The 22,647-nt window shown below is 42.2% G+C and overlaps 1 protein-coding gene across 1 annotated transcript in view; it reads right to left on the minus strand.

Annotated features, from left to right (window-relative positions):
• The window catches only part of cnksr2a (connector enhancer of kinase suppressor of Ras 2a), a gene marked incomplete at both ends in the record, with an annotated part of 53,616 nt that extends 31,280 nt beyond the window's left edge, over window positions 1-22,336 (minus strand). Inside the window, one exon of the mRNA XM_084443681.1 lies at window positions 22,273-22,336. Coding sequence (XP_084299807.1) covers window positions 22,273-22,336 — 64 coding nt within the window. The remainder of the gene's footprint in view (window positions 1-22,272) is intronic.
• Between the last annotated feature and the right edge of the window lie 311 nt (window positions 22,337-22,647).

Consider the following 22,647-nt stretch of genomic DNA (forward strand, 5'->3'; position numbering starts at 1 on the left):
AGAGAGAGAGAGAGAGATAAACACACACACACACAGGCACACACACACACAGGCACACACAGCCACTCGAACATCCCTCTCCAGCGTGAGCTCCAGTACGCCAACTCCCCAACGTTTCCTGTGTGATGTTATTATTGTGACACACACACACACACACATTAGGGCTGCACGATTATGACAAAAGATAATAATTGCGATTATTTGCTTCAAAATGGTAATTGCGATTAATAATTGTGATTAATATTTAATATATAATATTAATATATAATAACCAAAATGCTCCCAAATCACGGACGTTGATCCCTTTCTTGCTACTAACTCACTGACCTCATATTTTCACTACTCACGGCTGCAGGTACTCTTGTGACACTTGTCTTGACCTACTGCTATCTGTCTTCTCATTGAAATTGCTGCGCACAGCGCACTCAGCGGTAACGCATGTGATTGGTCAGACAGCATAAGCGCCTGTGATTCGTCTGTGTAGTCCTAGCACACTCAATTCAAAGCAAAATTATTAATCCTAATCGCGATTTCGATTAATTCACGATTAATTGTGCAGCCCTAACACACACACACACACACATACACAGGGGGGTTACAGAAGAAGAGCGCATTTGTATTTACTGTAATATTGATATTGAGAAGTTCCATTTTGTGTTTTATTGCCCCTTATATCATAAGTTGCGTCAAAATTTTTTTGAGAGATGTAAAAATATTGATTTGATGTGGTTGAGCGATGCAGAGAGACTAAAATGGATGTTTGATCATAGGGTATTTGCACTTGCAGAATATTTAGAGAAAGCTTGGGACAAACGAACAAAGAGAACTTATGTGATGCATTTATTTTGGATTCTGACGAAAGACTTATTTATTTTATTTATTTTTTCTGTTATTGTTTGGTGTACATTGCGTAGCTTACAAACCGTGAGAAGTGTGTGTGATATAGTTAATTATTGTTTATTGTTTATGGTGTCTTATAATCCCGTAACGGATGGGTCCTCGGACATGACACGAAAATAAACTTTCATTCATTCATTCATTCATTCATTCATACACACACACACACACACACACACACACACACACACACACACACACAATATGCGTAATGTACTTTCATACAATCCTCCTCATGTATGGGGTGTGAAAAGTGCCACATACTTGTTCAAGCTTACTTACAATGTGTGTGTTTACACAGTACACACACACCTGACCGAATGAGTGCTTGTGTTGACACCTCGCTTGTGTGTGTGTGTATGTCATTTTTTTTTCATGTCTTATTTTATTATTTTGGCTTTGATTGAAATGTATGCCAACTAGAGGTCTTCACGGGTCGGGTAAATCCGAGAGGACCCGAACCGGACCCGAGACCCGTACGGGTCTGGGTCCACATTTCCACACTTATGGTCAATTGGGTTCGGGTGGATCCGATTCTATTACCTCGGGTCTGTTTATCATTATGCGTAATACCCGAGAGAAACACATGACGCGAATTCAGTGAGACCGCGGCCGCGACACGAGCGGAGACACGGCAGCCACCACCAGTAGCCTACCTTGTGAAAAATAAGCTGAAAGAAAATGAATATAAAGAGGTCAAACCTAGCGGCAGCATTGTGTAGCCTTATTTATTTACGGCCGTTTCATTTCCATGCTGCCACATCACAGCCTGACAAAACAGCGATTGATCCTGTCGAGATTGAGAGGATAAATCGCAATTCCATCCAACTGTGATGCAACAGCATGCAAGCCAACAGCCGTGACAGCCTAAGCGATTAATGCTACTAGGCTACTTGCTACTACTACCTGTCGGATCTGTAAAATACCCGATCCGACTCGGGTCTCAGGTCTCTGTCCTACTCCTGCTCTCGGACAAAATCGGGTCCGATATACATATATTTTTTAAATGATCGGATTTAGTCGGATCTCGGAACGAATGTCTCGGGTCCATCTCGGTTTCGGGTCCACATTTTAGACCCGAGAAGACCTCTAATGCCAACTACTTGCCACGTGACTAATGACTTGGAAGCACTGCTCCGATTGTTTTCGCTTCGCTTTCGATTTGTTATCGCTTCAGAGAATGAAGATGACAATGGTAAGATAATCCGTGTTCAAGCTCTAAAAATATTAATATTGGTGTGGTTAGGTGACAAGATCATGCTTTGTGGGTAGATCATATGCCAAATCAATTAGTTTTTTTGTTTAGATGTATCGGTTTCTACTGCTACTGTAGCTAGCAAGCTTCCCATTACATTACACTGTAATGCCTAGGCTAGCAAAGTGGCTAACAAGATAATGCTTAATCTATCTGGTCAAGTAGTTGGCATACATTTCAATAACGAGCCAAAATAATAACATAAGACACGGAAAAAAATTAAAAATAAACTTGACATACACACACGCACAACAGTGGTGTCAACACAAGCACTCTTTCGGTCACAAGACCCCCCCCCATTCGCTTTAAGCGCGACCGAACTACCGCAGTTTTGCAAAGAGCTGCGATGGTTGACTCCAACATGTGTGTGTGTGTGTCTGTGTGTACACACATTGTAAGTAAGCTTGAACAAGCAACCTATGTGGCACTTTTCACACCCCATACTCATGTGTGCTGCTTATCGTTACAAGGTGTGTGTGTGTGTGTGTGTGTGTGTGTGTGTGTGTGTGTGTGTGTGTGTGTGTGTGCGTGCATGTGTGTGTGTGACTGGTATAGAGCTGTGTGATTCATTGCTGACTCACATACTCAACTCCCACAGACACACTTAACAGCAGGCAAGTCACACTCCCACTCCTACACACATGTACACACACATGTAGGGCTGCATGATTATGACAAAAGATAATAATTGCGATTATTTGCTTCAAAATGGTAATTGCGATTAATAATTGCGATTAATATTTTATATTTAATATTAATATATAATAACCAAAATGCTCCCACATCATGGACATTGATCCCTTTCTTGCTACTAACTCACTGACCTCGTTTTCGCTCATTTTTTCACTACTCACGGCTGCAGGTACTCTTATGACACTTGTCTTGACCTACTGCTATCTGTCTTCTAAGTGAAATTGCTACGCACAGCGCACTCAGCGGGAACGCATGTGATTGGTCAGACAGCATAAGCGCCTGTGATTCGTCCGTGTAGTCCTAGCACACTCAATTCAAAGCAAATTATTAATTACATTAATTGCGGCCTTTTGCGATTAGTTAATCGCGGAGGTCATAATCGCGATTTCAATTAATTGTGCAGCCCTACACACATGTACACAAACATGTACACACACATGTACACACACATACCATGAGGACTATATCCACCTATCCTCTTAACACACCGAAGAAGCCCATACCAGGCAGTCCATAAGCCAAAAGGCAGCAGTTAGTGACGTTCTGTTGTTTCTGTGTGATTCACTAGCTTCTGGAAAACTCAGGACTCCCATTCCAACAGGGAACTGCATAATCAACTTGTGTATTGTATCATCGTGACCGCCTCTGAAGTTCTCCGAGTTAGAAGAACTGATAGAACATGAACAGTACAGTAGTAATGTTGTCAAAGTATCAAGCTACGTGTCAACCACCTCTCCTCCTCTCCTCATTTCCTGCTCCACTCCTTCCCTCCTCTCCTCTCCTCTCCTCCTCTTCTCAACTCTCCTCTCCCTCTCTCTTCTCCTGGACAGCCTGGAGGCTGTGGTGGAGAGGAGGATGAGAGACAAACTGAAGTCCATCCTGAACAACCCCTCTCATCCCCTCTATGACGAGCTGTGGCAGATGAGGAGCACCTTCAGCCACAGGCTCCTCCCACCCACAGGCTCCTCCCACCCAGGTGCAAAACAGAGCAGTTCAGGTGCTCCTTTGTGCCAGCGGCCAACAGACTCTATAACAGTGCCTGAGTGTTCCTGTGTGTTCCTGAGTGTTCCTGAGTGTTCCTGTGTGTTCCTGAGTGTTCATGTATGTTCCTGAGTGTTCCTGAGTGTTCCTGAGCGTTCCTGTGTGTTCCTGAGTGTTCATGTGTGTTCCTGAGTGTTCCTGAGTGTTCCTGTGTATTCCTGAGTGTTCATGTGTGTTCCCGAGTGTTCATGTGTGTTCCTGTGTGTTCCTGAGTTTTCCTGAGTGTTCCTGTGTGTTCCCGAATGTTCCTGTGTGTTCCTGAGTGCTGTGTATGTGTGCATGTACAGTATGTATGCATATTATTATATTTATACAGATGTATGTATGTATGTATGTATGTATGTATGTTCTATATTTCATGCATATTGTACTGTATGTATATATTTCTTGTATCTATTATGTATATTCCTTACTCTCACCCTTACTGTATATTCTTTACTGTAAACAATGTTGTACATTATCCCACCCTCTCTTCTCCTTTCCTCCTCTCCTCGCACTCTCCTCCCCTCCTCTCCTCTCCCCTCCTCCTCTCCCCTCCTCTCTCCTCCTATCCCCTCCTCTCATCCTCCCCTCCTCTCTCCTCCCATCCTCTCTCCTCCCCTCCCCTCCTGTCCTCTCCCCTCCTCTCCTCTCTCTCCTCTCCCCTCTCCTCATCTTCCTCTCCTCTCTCCGTTCCTCCTCCCCTCCTCTCCCCTCCCCTCTCCCCTCTCCTCTCCTCTCTATCTCACCTCATTCCTGGTTCCTGGAGAACAAATGAGCCCCTGTTCAGTCACTCTGATAAAATAGTATACCATCTGGACCTCTATTGGGGACTGAGATGCCAGGATTGCCATTTTGATGTTTCTAACTGTGAAATGATGAGGATACTGTAGCCTGGATGCTATTTGGACCTAGCGGTGGTAATGCCACTCCCATTGTTGTACCCTCAACTATGCTAATGCTAGATCTCTGGCCCCTGGACTGCCCTGGCATATGCGTATAACATACTCCACACACACATTCATACACTCAGAAATGCACACACACACACGCACACACACACAATATCATATTCCGCTGTCGCCACAGGCACACCCAGGAGAGCCAGCATTGACCAAATACCACAAGATGCCATGTGTGTGTGTGTGTGTGTGTGTGTGTGTGTGTGTGTGTGTGTGTGTGTGTGTGTGTGTGTGTGTGTGTGTGTGTGTGTGTGTGTGTGAGAGAGAGGGCCTAGGTGGAGCCTTCTGTTCAGGGCAATGGTGTGTGTCTGTCAGCTGTTCTGCACAGACGGCCCGAGACTGAACAGCTCACCATCCACCTCCAGTACACACACACACACAGCAGTGACTGTTCTTGTTATGAAATAGTTTCTCGTTGCCATAGCTACTGTACTGTACAGTTGCCCCGGGTTGGTGGTTCAAATCCTACCCCAGGTTGTCAAAAACGAGCATTGTCCTTTAAATTGGGATTTGTTATGTGGGGGGGGGGGCTTTGTTAGCGGGGTTGGCAAGGGTGCGGGCAGTGGCAGCACTGGCGCTTAATACTTAATACTTAATAAATAGCAAATATCAAGACTTTAATGATTTATCTTTGTAATTAAAGTATTCTTGATTAAATACAATTCTAACACTTTGCTTCTCAACCCTATGCTGTACTGTTCCACCCTGCACTGCAGCACTCTCTAGCTACTGCTGGGTTTGGTGACTCAATCCTAGAATATATAAAAACACTGTACAGTTTATCAAACTCAGCCTATGATAGATTAAGCCATGATCTGTAAGTAAATTTTCTCCTTTTAACTCAACCCTGTCTCATTTCTGTTTAAGCTTTTAAAATAATGTAACTTAAGAAATAAAATGAAATAATTAATCTCTGCATTGCCTGAGTAGGAGCAAAACATAGAGTAATTTAGCTATCTTGGCAATGGTAAACTGTAGCTAGCTAACGTGGCTGATGTGATATCTTACCATGTTAGCACTAGGCAGCTTGATTTAGCTAATGTATATCTAGCTGCAAGGGCATAGGTTTGCGTATGGACGGTCGGGACATGTCCCTACCAACATTTTGGGAGGGCCAAATTGTCCCTACCAACTTTTAAGCAACCTTGTTCACATTATCTTTGGAGTGCAGTTATATTAGATCATTTAGATGACCTTCCCATAGTTTGGAAGGACAGAATTGGCCGTACCATTTTGAGTGAGTTAGTTTGCATTATGTTTGGAGTTACATTAGATCGTTAGCCTACCCCTTTCCTCCACTGTGAAAGTGCCATCCCAATATTTAAAAAAAGAAAAAAAAAAATTAAACTCACGTTTGATTGGCTCATTTGGCTGAGATAGACTATTGCATTTTCGCTGGATCTGAAGACCAACAGCCTTACAAACAGACGGTGACAGCAAGCAATACAGTTGTGATTCTAACAGCCGTTTAGGTACATCCACCACAATGTGAATCCCCTCTGAAGAGGATGAGGGATATCAGGAGCTTTTTCTCCGCAACTGTAAGTAACATTAGCGTTAGCTAGGTTAGCTAGTTACTGGTAAACTAAGTAGCTAACATTAGGCATTAGCCACATGAAAACCAGCTAGGTTGGTGCTAGCTAACGTTACCCTAGCTAACATCACTTGTCTGTCCATTGTGGCAAATTATCAACTGGTGATATAAGCTGGCTAGCTAGCGAACTGTTAAGATGGCTTCTATCATCCTGTAACATTAGGATAGCAGCAGCCATTACATTATTATACATTAGCTGCCCACCAGAGTTTTAATTGAATGGAACATCACAGCGTCCTCACAACTAACGACCGTTTGTGTCAGCATACTAGCCGATGGGCTATTAGCTAGCTATAGCTTTGTCAAACCCAGTCTGTGCTAGACGTGGTGCTAATTTTCACCATATTAAATTCCCATTAACTTATGCTAAAAAATGTCAGTTATATTAAAGTCGTAAGTTTTGATGTAAAAATAAATACATTGTTTTAGCCTGATAGGGGTTCTTGTTACAATTATAGGGGAAACTGAATACTCATAAGGTAACGTTATCTAGAGGTTAGCTAGCCCGTAAGAGCCGTTAACATTACTTTTATGAGGACTCAGGTCTGTTTTTCTTTATACAAGCCCGTCCCTGTGTAGCCTGTTTTCTTACAGTTATTAGCTAACGTATACTTGCTAACTGGAATCTCATAATTTTCCTCTCACTATATTGGCTGGAGGGTGTTTTAAATAAAGTAGTGTATTTTGAAGTACATGGGATCAGGGACGGCGCTACACTGGGGCTAGGCGGGGCTATAGCCCTGTCACAAATCAGCTTAGCCCCGGTTAAGCCCCCTCAAACATTTTGGTATATTTTTTATTTTAAAATAAAATAAAATAGTAAAAGTTCATAATCAGCCATTCTCTCTTCATAATCAGGTCCCATGGTTACGTGCTCGTGCTACAGGTAGCCTACCCTGCGATTTATATGCGCGTGGTGGGGTCTGGTCTGGTTACTATGCCTACGAGCCGCCTCGCCAGATGAGTCGCGCTGATGTGAGTGTTCTCGTACGTTAGCCAGTCGTTCATAATGGATCTGTAGTATATTTTTATACTGTATTACATCAATACATCTGTATTACTCTCATGTAGTAATCCATTTACTAAGAATAATGAATAAACTTCACTTTAGGTAGAACTGTGTTTATATAACAGGATAGTGACAACAGATGCCCTGTCCTGAGTAAACATTCCTTTGTCCCTGAGGCCAATAAAGATAACACCTCTGAAGAAGAAGTCAGGAAGTCTACAGTTGTAACGTGACACAGGAAGAACCCAAGATTGCCCCCATGTCCGGAGGGGGGCAGAGCTCAGTGACCTGTTGACCAATTACAAGACTATCTGTGTTAATGTACATCCCTTGTATGCAAATTTGTTTGTCATGTGATACTTGGCCTGAAGCCAAGTATATAAGCTCGCCACCTCGTGAAAAGAACTTTAGTATTGCCGAAGTTTTGACCTGTGTTAGGCATGCTCAATAAATTGTTGTTTTGACCGCATTTTGCTCCTGAAGTCCTTTCATTTTGCCCAAAAGTTAAGAAGAAAAGATACCACATTTTGGCGACGGGGATGGGATGGTGAATATAGCATAGCGTTTGACAAGACCCTCGAGAGACAGCAAGATCAACGATACTCTTGTGAACCTAACGGCCAGAGGACGACAAGAGACAAAAGAGACTGTTTGTCTTTTTCGAGGTAAACCGTCTTGCAAATTCTTTTATTGCTTTCGCCATAAAGAACTTCCAATAAATAAGGAGAATAGATTAAAATTGTGTAGGCTAATTAAGACGCATAGTTGCGCTGACTTGGTATGGGCCGGTCTTAAAAGACGCATACGTTGGCGCAAAGTTTAGTGAAGACTTGAGCTTATATAGTGAAGTTTGATGTCTATAAAAGAAAGCCGGTTAAATTAAATGCATGAAGTTTGCATATTTGTGTAAAAGTGAGGTAGACTACCCGTGTGTGAGCAGGCTAAACCGGAGCCCTGCGTGTCTCGTTTAAAGTGTGTCTAGCGGTCTGCTATGTCCGGTCTTTCATGTTTCTTGTAATTGTTTAGTAGGTCCATTGTATATTTGAGATTGGTTTAATGTAGATACTATTTGTTGATATTTCTACTTTCTGAATGAATGTGTGAGGGCAGGGAGGTCCTTTGTTCTTTCTTCCACGTGTGTAAAAGTGGCTGCGTGTGTGGAGCCTTTGATCTTTTGTGTGGTGTGGAAGGAGAGAGTGAAAGGAGAGAGTGAAAGGAGAGTGTGAAAGGAGAGCGTGTGGAGAGCGTGTGTTGAGGTTTTGTGTTTTGAGTAAAGTTGAGGTTGTGTGTTTGTTGGTTGGATCCATTGTATGTTTGAAAGTTGAGTTAATGTAAATAATATTTGCTGATATTTTCTGTTTAATTGTCTTATGTGGGTGAGGTTGCTCCCCGTACCCTGAGTTGTAAATTCCTAGCCCTCATAAAACAGCTGTGAAAAGGGGGGGTCAGTGAAACGCGTTCACTGGCCAGGGGGGTTGTGCTGTGTTTTGTAGGACAGTGTGAAGTCACCCAATTGTGTCTCTCTCACTATCTGTCTGTCTCTATCTATCTGTCTCTCTCTCTTTCTTTCACATTTATTCCTTTCTCTTTCCTATCTTTAGAAATTAGGGAAAGATAATTCATCCAGTGGGTCGTGCGGTGTATGGGACGACTGGATTAGGTTAAATATTAATTCATAAATTCATAAAGTGGATGCTGAATCTGGGCCAGGTGGACACTGATCGAGATATCGGTTACTCAGCACTCAAACCCTAGCAGCAATCCACTAGTCAATTGTAACTTTTATTAATGAAACCTTTCTTCAATCTTCATAAATTGAGAATGGTGTAGCGTTAGCTATATTTTAGGGATATGAAGAAATCTTTCATCCTTCTCACCTCTGTTGTCCAATGTCGCCCACTAGTTGTTATAAGTATTGCAAATATATTTTTTAATTATCATTGCTTTGTGATTAATTGTTCTTTCCCCTTTGAGTAAATCTGTTTGCAGTTATATCCGGAAAAGTTTTTGTCCTTACCAGTCACCAATCCCAGACCATCCATCCATCCATTCATCTTAAAGGGACTTCTTTGCAAAAACCATCCATCACCTGCTTGAAAAGTAAGCCTGAATTGCTGATTAATGCTCATTAATTGAACTAGACTGATCACCTGATTTAATTGTTTTGAGTGGTTGACCTGCATTTGAGGCTTGGTGTTTTATGATGAGGTGATTGATTGGTTTGGTTACTTGATTTGATATTAAAGATAAATGGTTAGTTCATTAATTGATTAATTCCTCAATATTTTATTGATTACTTGATTGATTATTTATAGTTATTCAACTTTTTATTATTATAAGTATTATATATATAATAATTCTACTTGATACTGGATATAAGTGGTTTTGAGGGTGTTTAATTGTTAAATGGATGTAGATGGTTTGGTGTTGAGCTTTGGTTCTAGAGTGATTGGTGGTCTGTTGGATATCTGGTTTAGAGGTGTCTTGGTTTTTGATAGAATAAGCATTGGTTTAAGGGTTTGCTTTAGTAGAGCGATATAGACGTACATACATATATTACGCTTGCATATTGTGTGTGTGTGGAGTGAAAGGATTGTGAGTGGACGGACAGTAGGACTCAACTTGCTGACAGGCAAAGTGGTGTGGACATTTCGATGTCTACGTCAAAATCTTTTTTATTTTAATTTATTATTTTCTGGCATACAGCGGTTAATGAGGGGATTGTCCTCTGGTGCACAATACCCTTAGCTTGCGTCAAACCGGGCTTTGTGGTTTTTAATTTGTAGCAATTAAAAGTGCTTAAATGGGACCGATCGCTCCCTGTGCTGAAGACTAGGGTTGAGTTGAGCAAGATTATATCTGGATAGGAAGTTTAGTCGGAGCAAGAAGGGTCCTATGTCCGTTAGTGATTGAGTGTTCATTTCTTTATTAATTACATAATTGATAAAGCTTCATTTTATAGTGTTAGATTCTTAAGAGGCTTATAACAGTCTCGAGTCTTTATCGGTCTATCGATCTTCGTGGATTCCAACATGTCATCCGACATAGGTGTTAATGTGCCCATGCTCACACCGGTGGAACAACTCAAACGCGATTATCCAATACTGAAGGGCATCGGTGATGTATCTAATAGCTGGGCACGGAGATGGTCTGACGTGCCACAGCCTTGGCCGTCTACAGAAAGCTTTGATGAAGGACTCATTCAAAACATGCGCGTTCTGATTGAGGCATACAAGGCTCACCAGAAGACGGGAAGACAAGGTAAGGTTCGAAAAGAAAAAAGAGATACTGAACTCGCAGTCTTGACACTGTTCGGTAAAGCAGGGCGGAGACAGAAAGCAGCTGTGGAGGCAGCAGCTACCACAGCCCGAACTGAAATAGAGGAGGCCAATGACAAGACGGACATACTGCAGAGTGTAATTGATGCGCCGTTCTCCCATACGGCCCCGGTCTTGACCCCGCCTCCTTATGAAGCTCAGAAGGAAACTACTAAGGCTTATCCACAGCTACCCGTGCTAAATACTGAGGGAAGATATGTAATCAGAGATGATAATAATGACATTATGCAGAAGGGAAATGCCAGGACGACCGTTGTAACTCAGCCTGATGTGAAGCGCAAAACCAAGAAATTAGATAAGCATCCGACACCAGCTGAAAAGAAGAAGAAGAAGAAAAGCAAAAAGGGCAGACATGAAAGTGACAGTGGCTCTTCTGAAGAGGAAGGAGCGGATATTGGAGGATATAGTGAGCGCATTAGACAGATTATGGCACGTGCTGAGAGGAGAGGGAGAAAGGACCGAGAAACAGACTCTAGTAGCAGTAGTGAAGAAAAGAGCGAGGAGTCTGACTCGGATGATGGTGCGAAGGCCAAGGAACAGGTGAATAAGGAGCTGAGAGATATGGAAAAGGAGTTGGATTCCATTAATGCATCAAAGACTGAACTTGAATCTGAACTGTATGCAGCTAAAAAGGGTGATGATGTGACTCACTTGGAGGATGCATTGAAGGATCTTACTGTAGCTCAGTCAGAGATGCAGACACAAACACGTCAGATGCAAAAGGAGTTGGAAAAATATGACCTTCGTCCAAGACCTAGTAAACCTGAGGAGAAAAGTGAATCGGAAGGCACACGTAAATCAAGAAAGAAGAAAAAAGAGAAGAGTAAAGGTGACGGGAAGATGTTTCCGGTGGTGGTTAGCGGTGCTCATATGAACTACAAGCCCTGGCAGGCTAGTGACATGTCTGCAATCTTGGATAAACTGCCAATTCTCCAAGATGGCGCTCATCCTTGGACGACGAAGATTGATCAGCTATCACAAGGCATCTCACTCGCCATGGGTGACATTAAGAGGATCTTGTCTTCAGTACTAGGAGTACCGCCAATGGAAGAAATTCTGGAAAAGGCTGGAATAGGAAGATGTGCTCATACAGCGATTTATGATGCTGAACTTTTCGCTGCCAATAGAGGACGTTTGTGGAGAACCCTGAAGGAGATGCACCCTACCAATGTACACCCAGACAATATCATCTTCGATGCCTTAGGTGACACAGAGAATCCCAGAGCATATGTGGCACGAGTTTACCAACAGTGGAGAGACCTCATGGGAAACGATCCTGAGGAGCACAAGTTGGAACGCGCTATGCTGCGACTGAAGCTCCAAGAAGGCTTGCCTCAGTCTGTGAGGTGTAAATTGGGGGAAGTGGTTGGTCTTGGGTCTATGGTAAAGAACATCTACATTGATCATATCGCTCATCTAGTGGAGCATTACAGGAAGAAGGAACGGACCCTGAAGGAACAAGATGCTGAGCTGAAGAGGGTACTCACTCAAAGTCAGTTATTGAATGGAAAATGGAAGGAAGAGGAGTAGAAACAAGTTGTTTTGCAGAACAATAACAACAACAACAACAACCAATGATGTAATCTTCACTCCCGTTCCCTGTTGTCCAACAGCCTCAGACATGGGGTGATTATTAATTCTGAAGAATTCCCAAAAAAAAAAAAAGGGGGGGGGTTGAAGAGGAAGTCGAACATGTCGTTGGATAGATGTCATCAGCGATTTACAATACAACAAGTATTTCTTACGTTTCTAGAATCAATTTTTGAGAAGAATGATAGCCGTGATAACCTACGTTGTCACCTCTGAGCCTGAATTCATTATTGAAGTTGAAGTGATGAGGACTATTTTTATTACATCTGTGACATTTTGGAGAAACACTTGTCTCCAGAAGATTATTATAGAAGCAAGTTAGTTGAATATAGACTCTGGAGTATGAACCATCTTTTTGTTCAGAAAAACAAAAACAAAAAGTCATGTGTGTTGAATGGTTATTGATGATTTGATGTTTAGTTCAGTTTATTACAGGAATTTATAATAGTAGGAGTATTCAGTTATGGTTTCATATAACATCAGTTTAGATAATTGGTTTACAAAGCTGTTTAGTCAATTCAAATGGGTTATGTTTTTCACTTTGATTTAGGAGTTTATGTTTCAATAGTCAATGAATGGCCATAAGCTGTTCGTTTATGCATTCTACTGTATGAATTTCATTCACATAATGATGATGTGTTTGTGAGGAGTTGGCTTTAGGCCTTCCCCTCTGCTATTGACCCCAGTCTGTGTTGAGTGTTATCTTTCAGGTGCGATGGACCCTGGGCGGCAGGTCTTTGAGGAGCCTGGATCGTGCCTTCCTGGGGACTGCCTGAAACCTGTTGTTTGTCTGTTAACTGTTGTTTGTCTTTTCTATCTCTTTCTGATATGTGTTGGAACATGAGGTTACTTAATGTTTAGCATTATATGTCATTTCTGTTTAGGGTTTCAAGCTTGAGGATGTCGTCTACATTTCACCTGTGTTTTTGATTCAGGTGTGTGTACACGTCTCCTTGGTTAGATTGTTCTGTTTTGTAAGTAGTAATTTAGGTTTAGTCTATTTCTATAGGATGTTCTGTTTTTGTGTAGTTTTGTGTTGATGTTTTCAGACTATCCTGGAGTGCATTGTGTGGGCTACCAAGGAGTGGTTGCCCCTCGCCAGCATGAAGCTATGAACTGTGTGGAGTCATGAATGACTTGAGGGTCATTCTTGGACATTCCTGAAGTGTTCTCCCTGTTTCAGACGGGGTGAGCTTACCATCTTGCTACGGACATTGCTCTCTGGGTGTCAGAGAGGACTGCGACACCGGGGGGTTTGATGTCTGAAGATTGCTCCAGCATGAGAAGAGGATATGAGACAGCACTGGGGGCTTGTCTCTTTCGATCGGGCTATGTGCTAGTAACCTCTGGCCCCCGATTTGCTTTGCTGCTGTGTGATGATTTGGTTATTTGTATGTGTTTTGGGGATTGTTTGTTATGTTTAATGTTGTTTTGTGTCAAGGCGTTAGGACGCCTCGAAGGGGGGATATGTAGTATATTTTTATACTGTATTACATCAATACATCTGTATTACTCTCATGTAGTAATCCATTTACTAAGAATAATGAATAAACTTCACTTTAGGTAGAACTGTGTTAATATAACAGGATAGTGACAACAGATGCCCTGTCCTGAGTAAACATTCCTTTGTCCCTGAGGCCAATAAAGATAACACCTCTGAAGAAGAAGTCAGGAAGTCTACAGTTGTAACGTGACACAGGAAGAACCCAAGATTGCCCCCATGTCCGGAGGGGGGCAGAGCTCAGTGACCTGTTGACCAATTACAAGACTATCTGTGTTAATGTACATCCCTTGTATGCAAATTTGTTTGTCATGTGATACTTGGCCTGAAGCCAAGTATATAAGCTCGCCACCTCGTGAAAAGAACTTTAGTATTGCCGAAGTTTTGACCTGTGTTAGGCATGCTCAATAAATTGTTGTTTTGACCGCATTTTGCTCCTGAAGTCCTTTCATTTTGCCCAAAAGTTAAGAAGAAAAGATACCACAGATCCTTTTGTAATTCTAACGAAAAGACGAGGGGGCCAAGAAGTAGAGAGGCGCGAGGGACGAGGGTAGCTCGTTTTGACAGTGTTTGAATATTGGCCAATCACCACTAACTTCACTTTCTCCCGCTGTGAGTGTGAGGACGATTGCATTTGGATGAGGTAAATGTCTCTCAGCCATGAGGGTAAACTAGCAAACTTTATGAAATTAGACATTGGATACGATTAAATCAACAAATGAGTTTTGAATCAGAACATTTGATGGCTTGCGACTGATTTTTAGCCTACTAGCACTAGCATTTGTAAATTGAGTATTGGAGTTCATCTGTACCATAACCTTGGAGCCGGCAGCAACATTTCACTGCGACTGGACATTAGGCTGCATGTGACAAATAAAGGAATTGTGAATGTTTAATCTTGAGGAGAGATATGCAGGCCACTGGAGGGGAGCCGGTGTGCCCACCGTTGTATATAATAGGGACAACAGCACTGTTGGGTGTGCACGCCGCTGCTGATATGGATACAGACACCAGGCACACAGACTACCACCCCCTCTCTGCAGCAGACTCTCCGTCTAGCGCACTTCGCATCCGACTGTAGAATTGAGGTGACCGCAATCACCAATTGATGAAATGGTTATGGATTTGTTGGTATTATATGTAGGCCTATACAGCGAAATCACACGGTGCTTTTGCAGAACAAAGAATTAAAACAAAACACAACACTCGTTAATTTCAATTGAAATATTTTATCAACATCTTCAAGACTGATCAACACGAATAACAAGCAATTCGGAGCAAAATTATTTAAATGGTGACATTCTGACGCACACGTTTACAATGAAAATTATGGTTACGATTAGGACACGTTATTGGGAATTATGCAAATATAATTTTATTTCAATCATATATCATCCAACTGGAGAATTGAGGTGACCGCAATCACCAATTTTGCATAGTCTACATTTCCGCACTCAAATGGCCTACTTGCGACTGCTATTCAGTGTTCGTATATTCTGTTCTTAACTGAGAACAAATCCCTGATGAGAAACCATTGGTGAATGCCAGAATTTTCTTAGAAACGGCTTAAGTACAGTTTAAGAAGAAATTCTTCTTAAGAACTTCTTTACGTCGTTGGTGAATGTGAGCCACCAATTCCACCTGTGTCAGGCTGGCTCACAGGATGTAGATTTACTCTGCTATCTGTCAAGGTGGCTGCTGTGAAAAGTGCCTATTGTAACCCTGTAGAAAAGTATTATCTAGCTACATCATTTGAGATATTCTTACTTAACGTTGTGCACACTACCAGCAAGTTGGTAGAATGTTCATACATTAGCTAAATGTCCAGTTTGATGTATTGTAAAACAAGTTATTTTTATTTAACAATTCAAATCATATTCATCTGACAATAACAATAACAGCCTACTAGTGGCAACGACCATTAACCTAGATCATTAAAGATCAGCTTGAATGTACAGTTCAGAAACAAACAAATGTCAAAGTTTTGTGAACAAATGTTGGCTTTGTACAGCTGTGACGGCCCCCTGGCCCTCTATGGGTAACCCTGTGTTCTGTTTTCCACCTAAGCAGGTAGGCTACCCAGTGGGCGGGGCAGGAGCCCAATCAGGACAATTCGGGACAGCTGCCAGGTTATCCTGTGCAGCTTAAAAAGAGCTCCAGGCCACAAGCTCTCACTCTCCACCAGCACCATTATTCTGGCTTTGTTTTGTTGAGTTATGCTACACCATACCACACCCTCCTCACCATACATTCCACTGCATACTCACCTACATGACTGATACACTGATTTTCATACCCCATTAGATTATTGTTTAGCTTTCAGTTGTATACTTTATTATATTAAATTCTTGATTATTTTACTTATATTCGGTGTGTGTCTTTGTTTTGTTATGGCCATGAGCCAGGTCATAACAACAGCTCTTACACAAAAACAAAAAAGTCAGTTTCAAGTGAACATCACAGCTTGAATGTACATACAACAACCCTCATAGCTTGAACGTACAGCTTGACCAAGTGAACAAATGTTCGCTTTTTACGGCTCATAGTGACTCATCAACTGTTTTATGTCACGCATCAGGACAACACTGTCTTGGCTCGATAAGCCCTGCATAAAAGTGCACAAGTACTTGCAAAAGGTTGAATGGACATTGTTGTCTCGCTGTTCTGCCTCCTGTACTGTATCTGCCTCAACCTCTCCATAAGGGCAACCTCGACGGGATCACTATCACTTTTCCTTTTCTTTTTCCACACACTGGGGGTCTGGAGTGCTGGCTGTGAGATTGGTGGTAAAGGAGGGAAGAGTGAAGGGGACCTAGGTTTTGAAGCAGTGGGCTGGGATGGGGGTGGGTCTGGTGCTGGGACAGCTGCCTCTCCCTGACCTCCTGCAAAGCTCTCATCCTCATCCTGGTCCTGACTCTGACGGTCAGAGATAGTTGTCTGACTGCCTCCCTCAACATTTCAACAACTGGTGGTGCCTACAATGACAAATAAAGTATTAATTGAACATAATGTTAACATAATACATGATATGCAGTCACGAATACATGCTTGTATATGAATATCTGTGCTGGCCTGTGATAGTTAATTTCCTGCAACTGATTAGGCTAGTAAAATTACAGAGATGGGGATAAGAAATGAACAACCAGAAGCAGGGATGACAAAAGCAGAGGGGAGAAAAATCCCCCTCAGCAAACTGCACCCTGGATAGCTGAATGCATGAATTGATGAATGCGTTTTATTATGTAACAAGTACTGGTTCATTGGAATTCTTGGTCCCGCTTATCCCTATTGTGGCTTATCAGTTCCCTCCATGAAAAAGGGAACTGGCTGAAGTGGGCCATACTATCTCACTTCATACTGTACCTAGGCTAGCTAGCTACATACCTCGAAATTGGACTCAGATTGTCTGTGTTTTATGAAGTTGGAGAGCCAGTCCAGTTAATTGATTATAACGGGGAAGCTGAAACTCAGCTGTCCCGTGCCACTTTTAGATGCGTCCTTCCACTTCTTCAGGCTCCGAACTAATCGGTCTCTAATCTGCTTCCACTTTGCCTTCAGTGCATCCACACCAGCTTCATGTCCCATCTCCCTAGCTATATTCCGCCACGCATTCTCGACAGCATTGCGGTCTGAATAAAGGCGGTGTGCTGTGTCATACAAATGACGGTGAGCCCTTACTAATTCAGAGAGCTGCTCTTCCCTCTCTGGGTATAAATAAATATTTTTTTATTTTTCTTTTCTTTTCTTTTGCGTTACCGCACCACCATCACCTTCCATAGACATCTTCCAGCAGGTTATGTTGATGTTTTTCTTCTTCTTCTTTAAATTAATGGCGGATTACGAATTTTCTTCTTCTTTTGACAGCGGAAAGTTTATATTCTTCTAGCGCCCCGATCGGAAACGCGTGAAATAATACTTGCGTTTGCGTAAAGTTACAAATTTCTGCACGACACACATTGCTATGCAAGGACGTGTCAACGTCACCTTGCCTAGCCTTGCGTAGCTCGCGCTAGCGTAGCTTGCATTGACTATGTTGCGTTTCCATGGCTACAGGGCTAGTAGTTAGCTACGACATTGTGAGTTCTCAAAATCGAATTTCTACCCCACATATATACGGGTCAGTGACAAATAAGGGTGGGAAAGATGAAAAAAATAAAATTGAAGGAAATACTGTTTTAAAAGCATGCATCAGGTGTGTTAATATGTGGATTTTGTATTTATGTTCGTTTTATGTCATTTGAAATTACATTTGCAATTTTTTTTTCCCAAAAAGTAAGACCAAATGCACCTGAAAATGTCAAGCGGTGTAACCAGAGAAAAGTGGTAAATATTCAATATTTTATCAACCTAGAGTGTATGTAGGTGTACTCATAATAATAATCAATTGCAACCTGTTACCTAAGAATAGATTTTATCAGGGTGATCTCAAATTGTAATATTTCACCAGTTTTGCAACATCGAGCGGGTCATATGGTATGCTGAAAACACCTTGGTTTTTGTTATAATCTATGGAAATGTATCTCAAAATGGCTAAAACATGTTGTTACACTACAGTAGAATATAATGCTTAGATAGGAATAGGAATATATTTAATATTCCTGTATAATTTCATATTTTCATTAACAAACACTGGTTACACCATTTGACACAACCCAGTGTCAATTGGTGTAACCATCCACATTTACCACATTTATTATATTGTATCAATGATGAAATGGCAGACAAGTATCTGACTCATTAGGCAGGCCATCTCTGAGTCTCAACACAACATAGAATGTCTGGCCAAATAACATGTAGGCTATGATGTAAATGACAGTTCCCCTTTTCTCGAAAGAATACTTGGAAAATAAATAAAACTGACTAATAAACTAAACATTCCTTCTTAAGATGGCTAGTTGTCCTTGTGCTGCATCATAAAATATTGGTCCTTGCCTAAAATAGCATCAAACAGAAAGACTTATAATAGTGTTACATTAAAAATCTAATTTGTCAGGCATTTACATGGACACCCATGAAAGCTAGCTAGTTGACCTAGCTACTTTCAAACATACTTTTTAAAGTAAATTATTGTTTTTATGATGAAGATCAATAATCTATGTTTTTCACTGGTTACACCATTTTCCACTGGTAACACCATTTGACATGTAAACCTAATCATACCTCACCATACCCTAAAATGTCAAATTATCTGAATATTTCTAATATTTCTACTAACCTTGACATGCAACCATAAAGAGCAGAGAGGGGTCCTTCTCTGTGATACATTTCCTGCCAAAAGTGTCTTCTTGTAAAAAAAAAAAAAACTCTTTTTATGGTGGTTACTAGGGATGTGCACGGTTAACCGATTTCTCGAGTACCCGAGTAGGCAATCTGCTAGTCGGAAAATAAATACTACTCGGTTAATCTAAAGGCTATACAATATGGCATGTTTGGCCGTGAAAGCGCGCATTTCTGAGCGCCTGTGCCCTTTTTCAATTGTTACCAAAGAGGATAGAGCGTTGGCGGCTGCCTGGAGAAAAGCGCTGTAGGCTATACGGAGCGCTCAGGCGTTTTGAAAACATTGCCATCTCAACTTTTCAGAAAGGTGCTGCCAACGTCACTGCGGCTCTTTCAGGCAACCAATGATCAGATATTAGATAGGGCATGACTCGTCAGCTGTCTGGGGATCCCGGGGGAACCCCCTGATCAGATATTAGATAGGGCATGACTCGTCAGCTGTCTGGGGATCCCGGGGGAACCCCTGCCTGGCTATTAAACGGAATATCTGAAAGTGCACCGATCGTAAAAATAATAAATGCAGCCAGTTGTCAGGGGCAGTGATGACTGATTACTAGTTGATTACTGTCTAGCCAGCTAACTGGTTACGTTTTAAAAGCTATATTTATTTACATGGACACAGTTCTTGGGTGCAAAGTTACGTGGTCACAAAAACTAGCAATAATTAGCCCATGGGCTTGCTAATGCTAGATGTCCATGGTTCGGTTTTCCATACTGTTAAGCATTTTCGGATCAAACTACACCGTGGTTTTGCATAGTGTTAAAGCATTTTATGGATCGAGCCTCGGACTTTCAAACCTGTTACAGCGTAGGTAGCCTATGAGAGAACTATAGACTTAAGCCTATATACAGTATATGCCACTTCATTTGTTTTGTTTTGACAATCAAACGCTGGTACCGGGTCTCTGGTTTTGTTTATCTGTATACTGTGCATAGTAGGCAGTGGTGTGAGTGAACTTTGTACTCTGGCTCCAGGCAGCACTCCCATCATTTAGCGGTAGTCTAATCATGTTGTTAATGAGCCCTGAGGTGGTGCTGAAAAAGACAGCGAGTACCAGCACAGGTCCATGCGCGTATAGCCTACTCCTATAGTTTTCCAGCCTGCTATACATACATATTGAATGAATAGGCCTGTTGTTCAATAAATCTATTTAGTTTTGCATGGACATTTCTCTAATGAAGGCTTGACGCCAAAACATCCATTATTGTCCAATAAATTGGAAATAGGCAGTGAGTGCCGCGGTGCTTTTTAGATAACGCTAAAAATTAATTCACTTGTTATCCGGCATCGGCAGTAAAGGCTTGGTTTAATACTTAATTTATATTAGTAAATTGGTTGCATATTGTAGGCTTAGAGTTTTCAGAGTAGCCTAACGATAGGCTTAATAGGCTATGAGCTGGGCAGTGCATCCACATTAAAAGGCTGCGTTTTTCGATTCCGATAGCTTCATGAAAACCTATGGGTTATTCAATCTGATGATAAGTAATGCATCCAACCACACATCAGCTTTTAAATATGTTTATTTGCAAGGGCATGGACGAGACATGAAAGCACCGCCACGGTAATAACGGCGGAAAAAAACGTATTCCCCTCCGAGGGGGCCGGGGTTAAATGCGCTCTGTCTGGACGGTATCTTTTTTTGAGTAATCTTTTTTTTGAGTAATCGGTTACTCGAGTAGGATCAGGTTAGGTTACTCGGTTTTAAAATTAGTCGAAATTCCCATCCCTAGTGGTTACACCATCTAGATACTTATGTAAGTTGACCTGACTGACATGATTCCACGGATTATTTATAATATCCAGAACAATATAGTCCCACTTCTTTTATTGACTTTAAAATAGTTCTTATGTAAGATTATGCCAAACTAGTTTATATGGCTTTTCTTTTCTTTTTTTTGACTTTCAGCTCTTTTGAGCAATTTGAATTTTTCTGTACTCAGTTTTTATGGTTACACCACTTAGACATGTTTGCCATTTTTACTGAATAATTCTCTCGAAATTAATTAAAACCACAACTTTTTAGGGCCAGCTGTCAGAAAAGAATGTATGCAAGTAATCTTTAAGTTTATTTTCAATCCGACGGAAAAAAAAAAATCTGCGACAAATTAAGTCAATACTTAAATTTAAAAACTCCTTCGCTCACTGTGTGCCCCGCCTCACAGTCACCGGAGTCGGCCATGACAGCTGTCCTGAAAATTTCGCTGAACAGTGAAGTAGCATCCGGAATAGCATGCTCTGAACTATGCTACGTTTTTCGACGTGTTTTTCGCCAATATAGCAGGCGAGGTAGCAGGCAAGAGGTAGCAGGCACAGTTTTGAAGTAGCATGCTACTTCTCGCCTGCTATATAGCAGGTAGCAGGCATTTCGGACACGGCCTATGTCCCACCCTCATAGCTTGAAATACGTCAAACTACGTAAGTTAGATGATCTCAAACGTCTGTTTCTGTGCGACTTTAACGGTAGCTCCGAGCTTTCAAAACCCATCTTTTGTTAGAATAGCCGTTTCTGCTTTGGTGAGTGGCTTTGAAATGTTTATTTGACACTTTTAAATATGAGCGCCAACTTGGCGACTATTTAAAAGTCAAAATGTCCTATGTTGGTAGAAAGGACTGTGGTAGCAGATGCTAAGTCATCAGCGCACTCACAGTTCCTGAGAAGGGCTAGTAGCCTACATCATAGCACTATCAGATCGTTATCGTTATAGGCTGCAGTAGCCTATGCATAACGGTGATGACGCTGGCACAGACATTACCTACGCAACACAGCTCGGTGAGCTAGCATGCTCACACCTCCAGAGATGAGTGAGTATTTTCATACCGCAAGCGAACACAAACCCGTCGCGCGCGAGCGCACACACACACACACACACACACACACACACACACACACACACACACACACACTTCGAGCAATCCATCCAATGCAACAAGCTGGTTGTAGCTGCAGTATCACTCATATGTCACTTAATGTGTCACTCAATGTAGGCTGTGTGTGTGTGTGTGTGTGTGTGTGTGTGTGTGTGTGTGTGTGTGTGTGTGTGTGTGTGTGTGTGTGTGTGTGTGCGTGCGTGTGTGCGTGCGCTTGAGTGTGCGACGTGTATTTTTGGTGCGTGTGTGTACACGTGTGTGTCGCACCTTTCATCCAGTCCACCACCTGGCTCGTGCTCCATTTGCTCACCGGCTCCATCACGAGCGCCATCGGGGTAACTTACTCTCCCCGCGCGGCCGTCGGCCCGTCCCTCTACCAGTCTGTCAAAATGTGTCCGTCCCTCTGTGCGCGGGAGGCTGTCTCCCGTTAACGCAGCCCCGTTAGATTGCGCGGCATAGCAGCGCGGGACAGCCCGGGTGTGTGTGCACTGACATCCGATACATTCCTCAGCTCGAGCAGCCTGTGTCTGACATGTGTCGCCCAGACTGAGATCTCTCGCGATCTTCCCTCTCTTGCCTTGGTCCTCGCGCGCCAACCGTCTTCTCCCGTGAGGAAGGAGCTCCGTTACCGACTGTCTAGCG

Source organism: Borostomias antarcticus (assembly GCF_949987555.1).
Source record: "Borostomias antarcticus genome assembly, chromosome: 9".
Classification (NCBI taxonomy): domain Eukaryota; kingdom Metazoa; phylum Chordata; class Actinopteri; order Stomiiformes; family Stomiidae; genus Borostomias; species Borostomias antarcticus.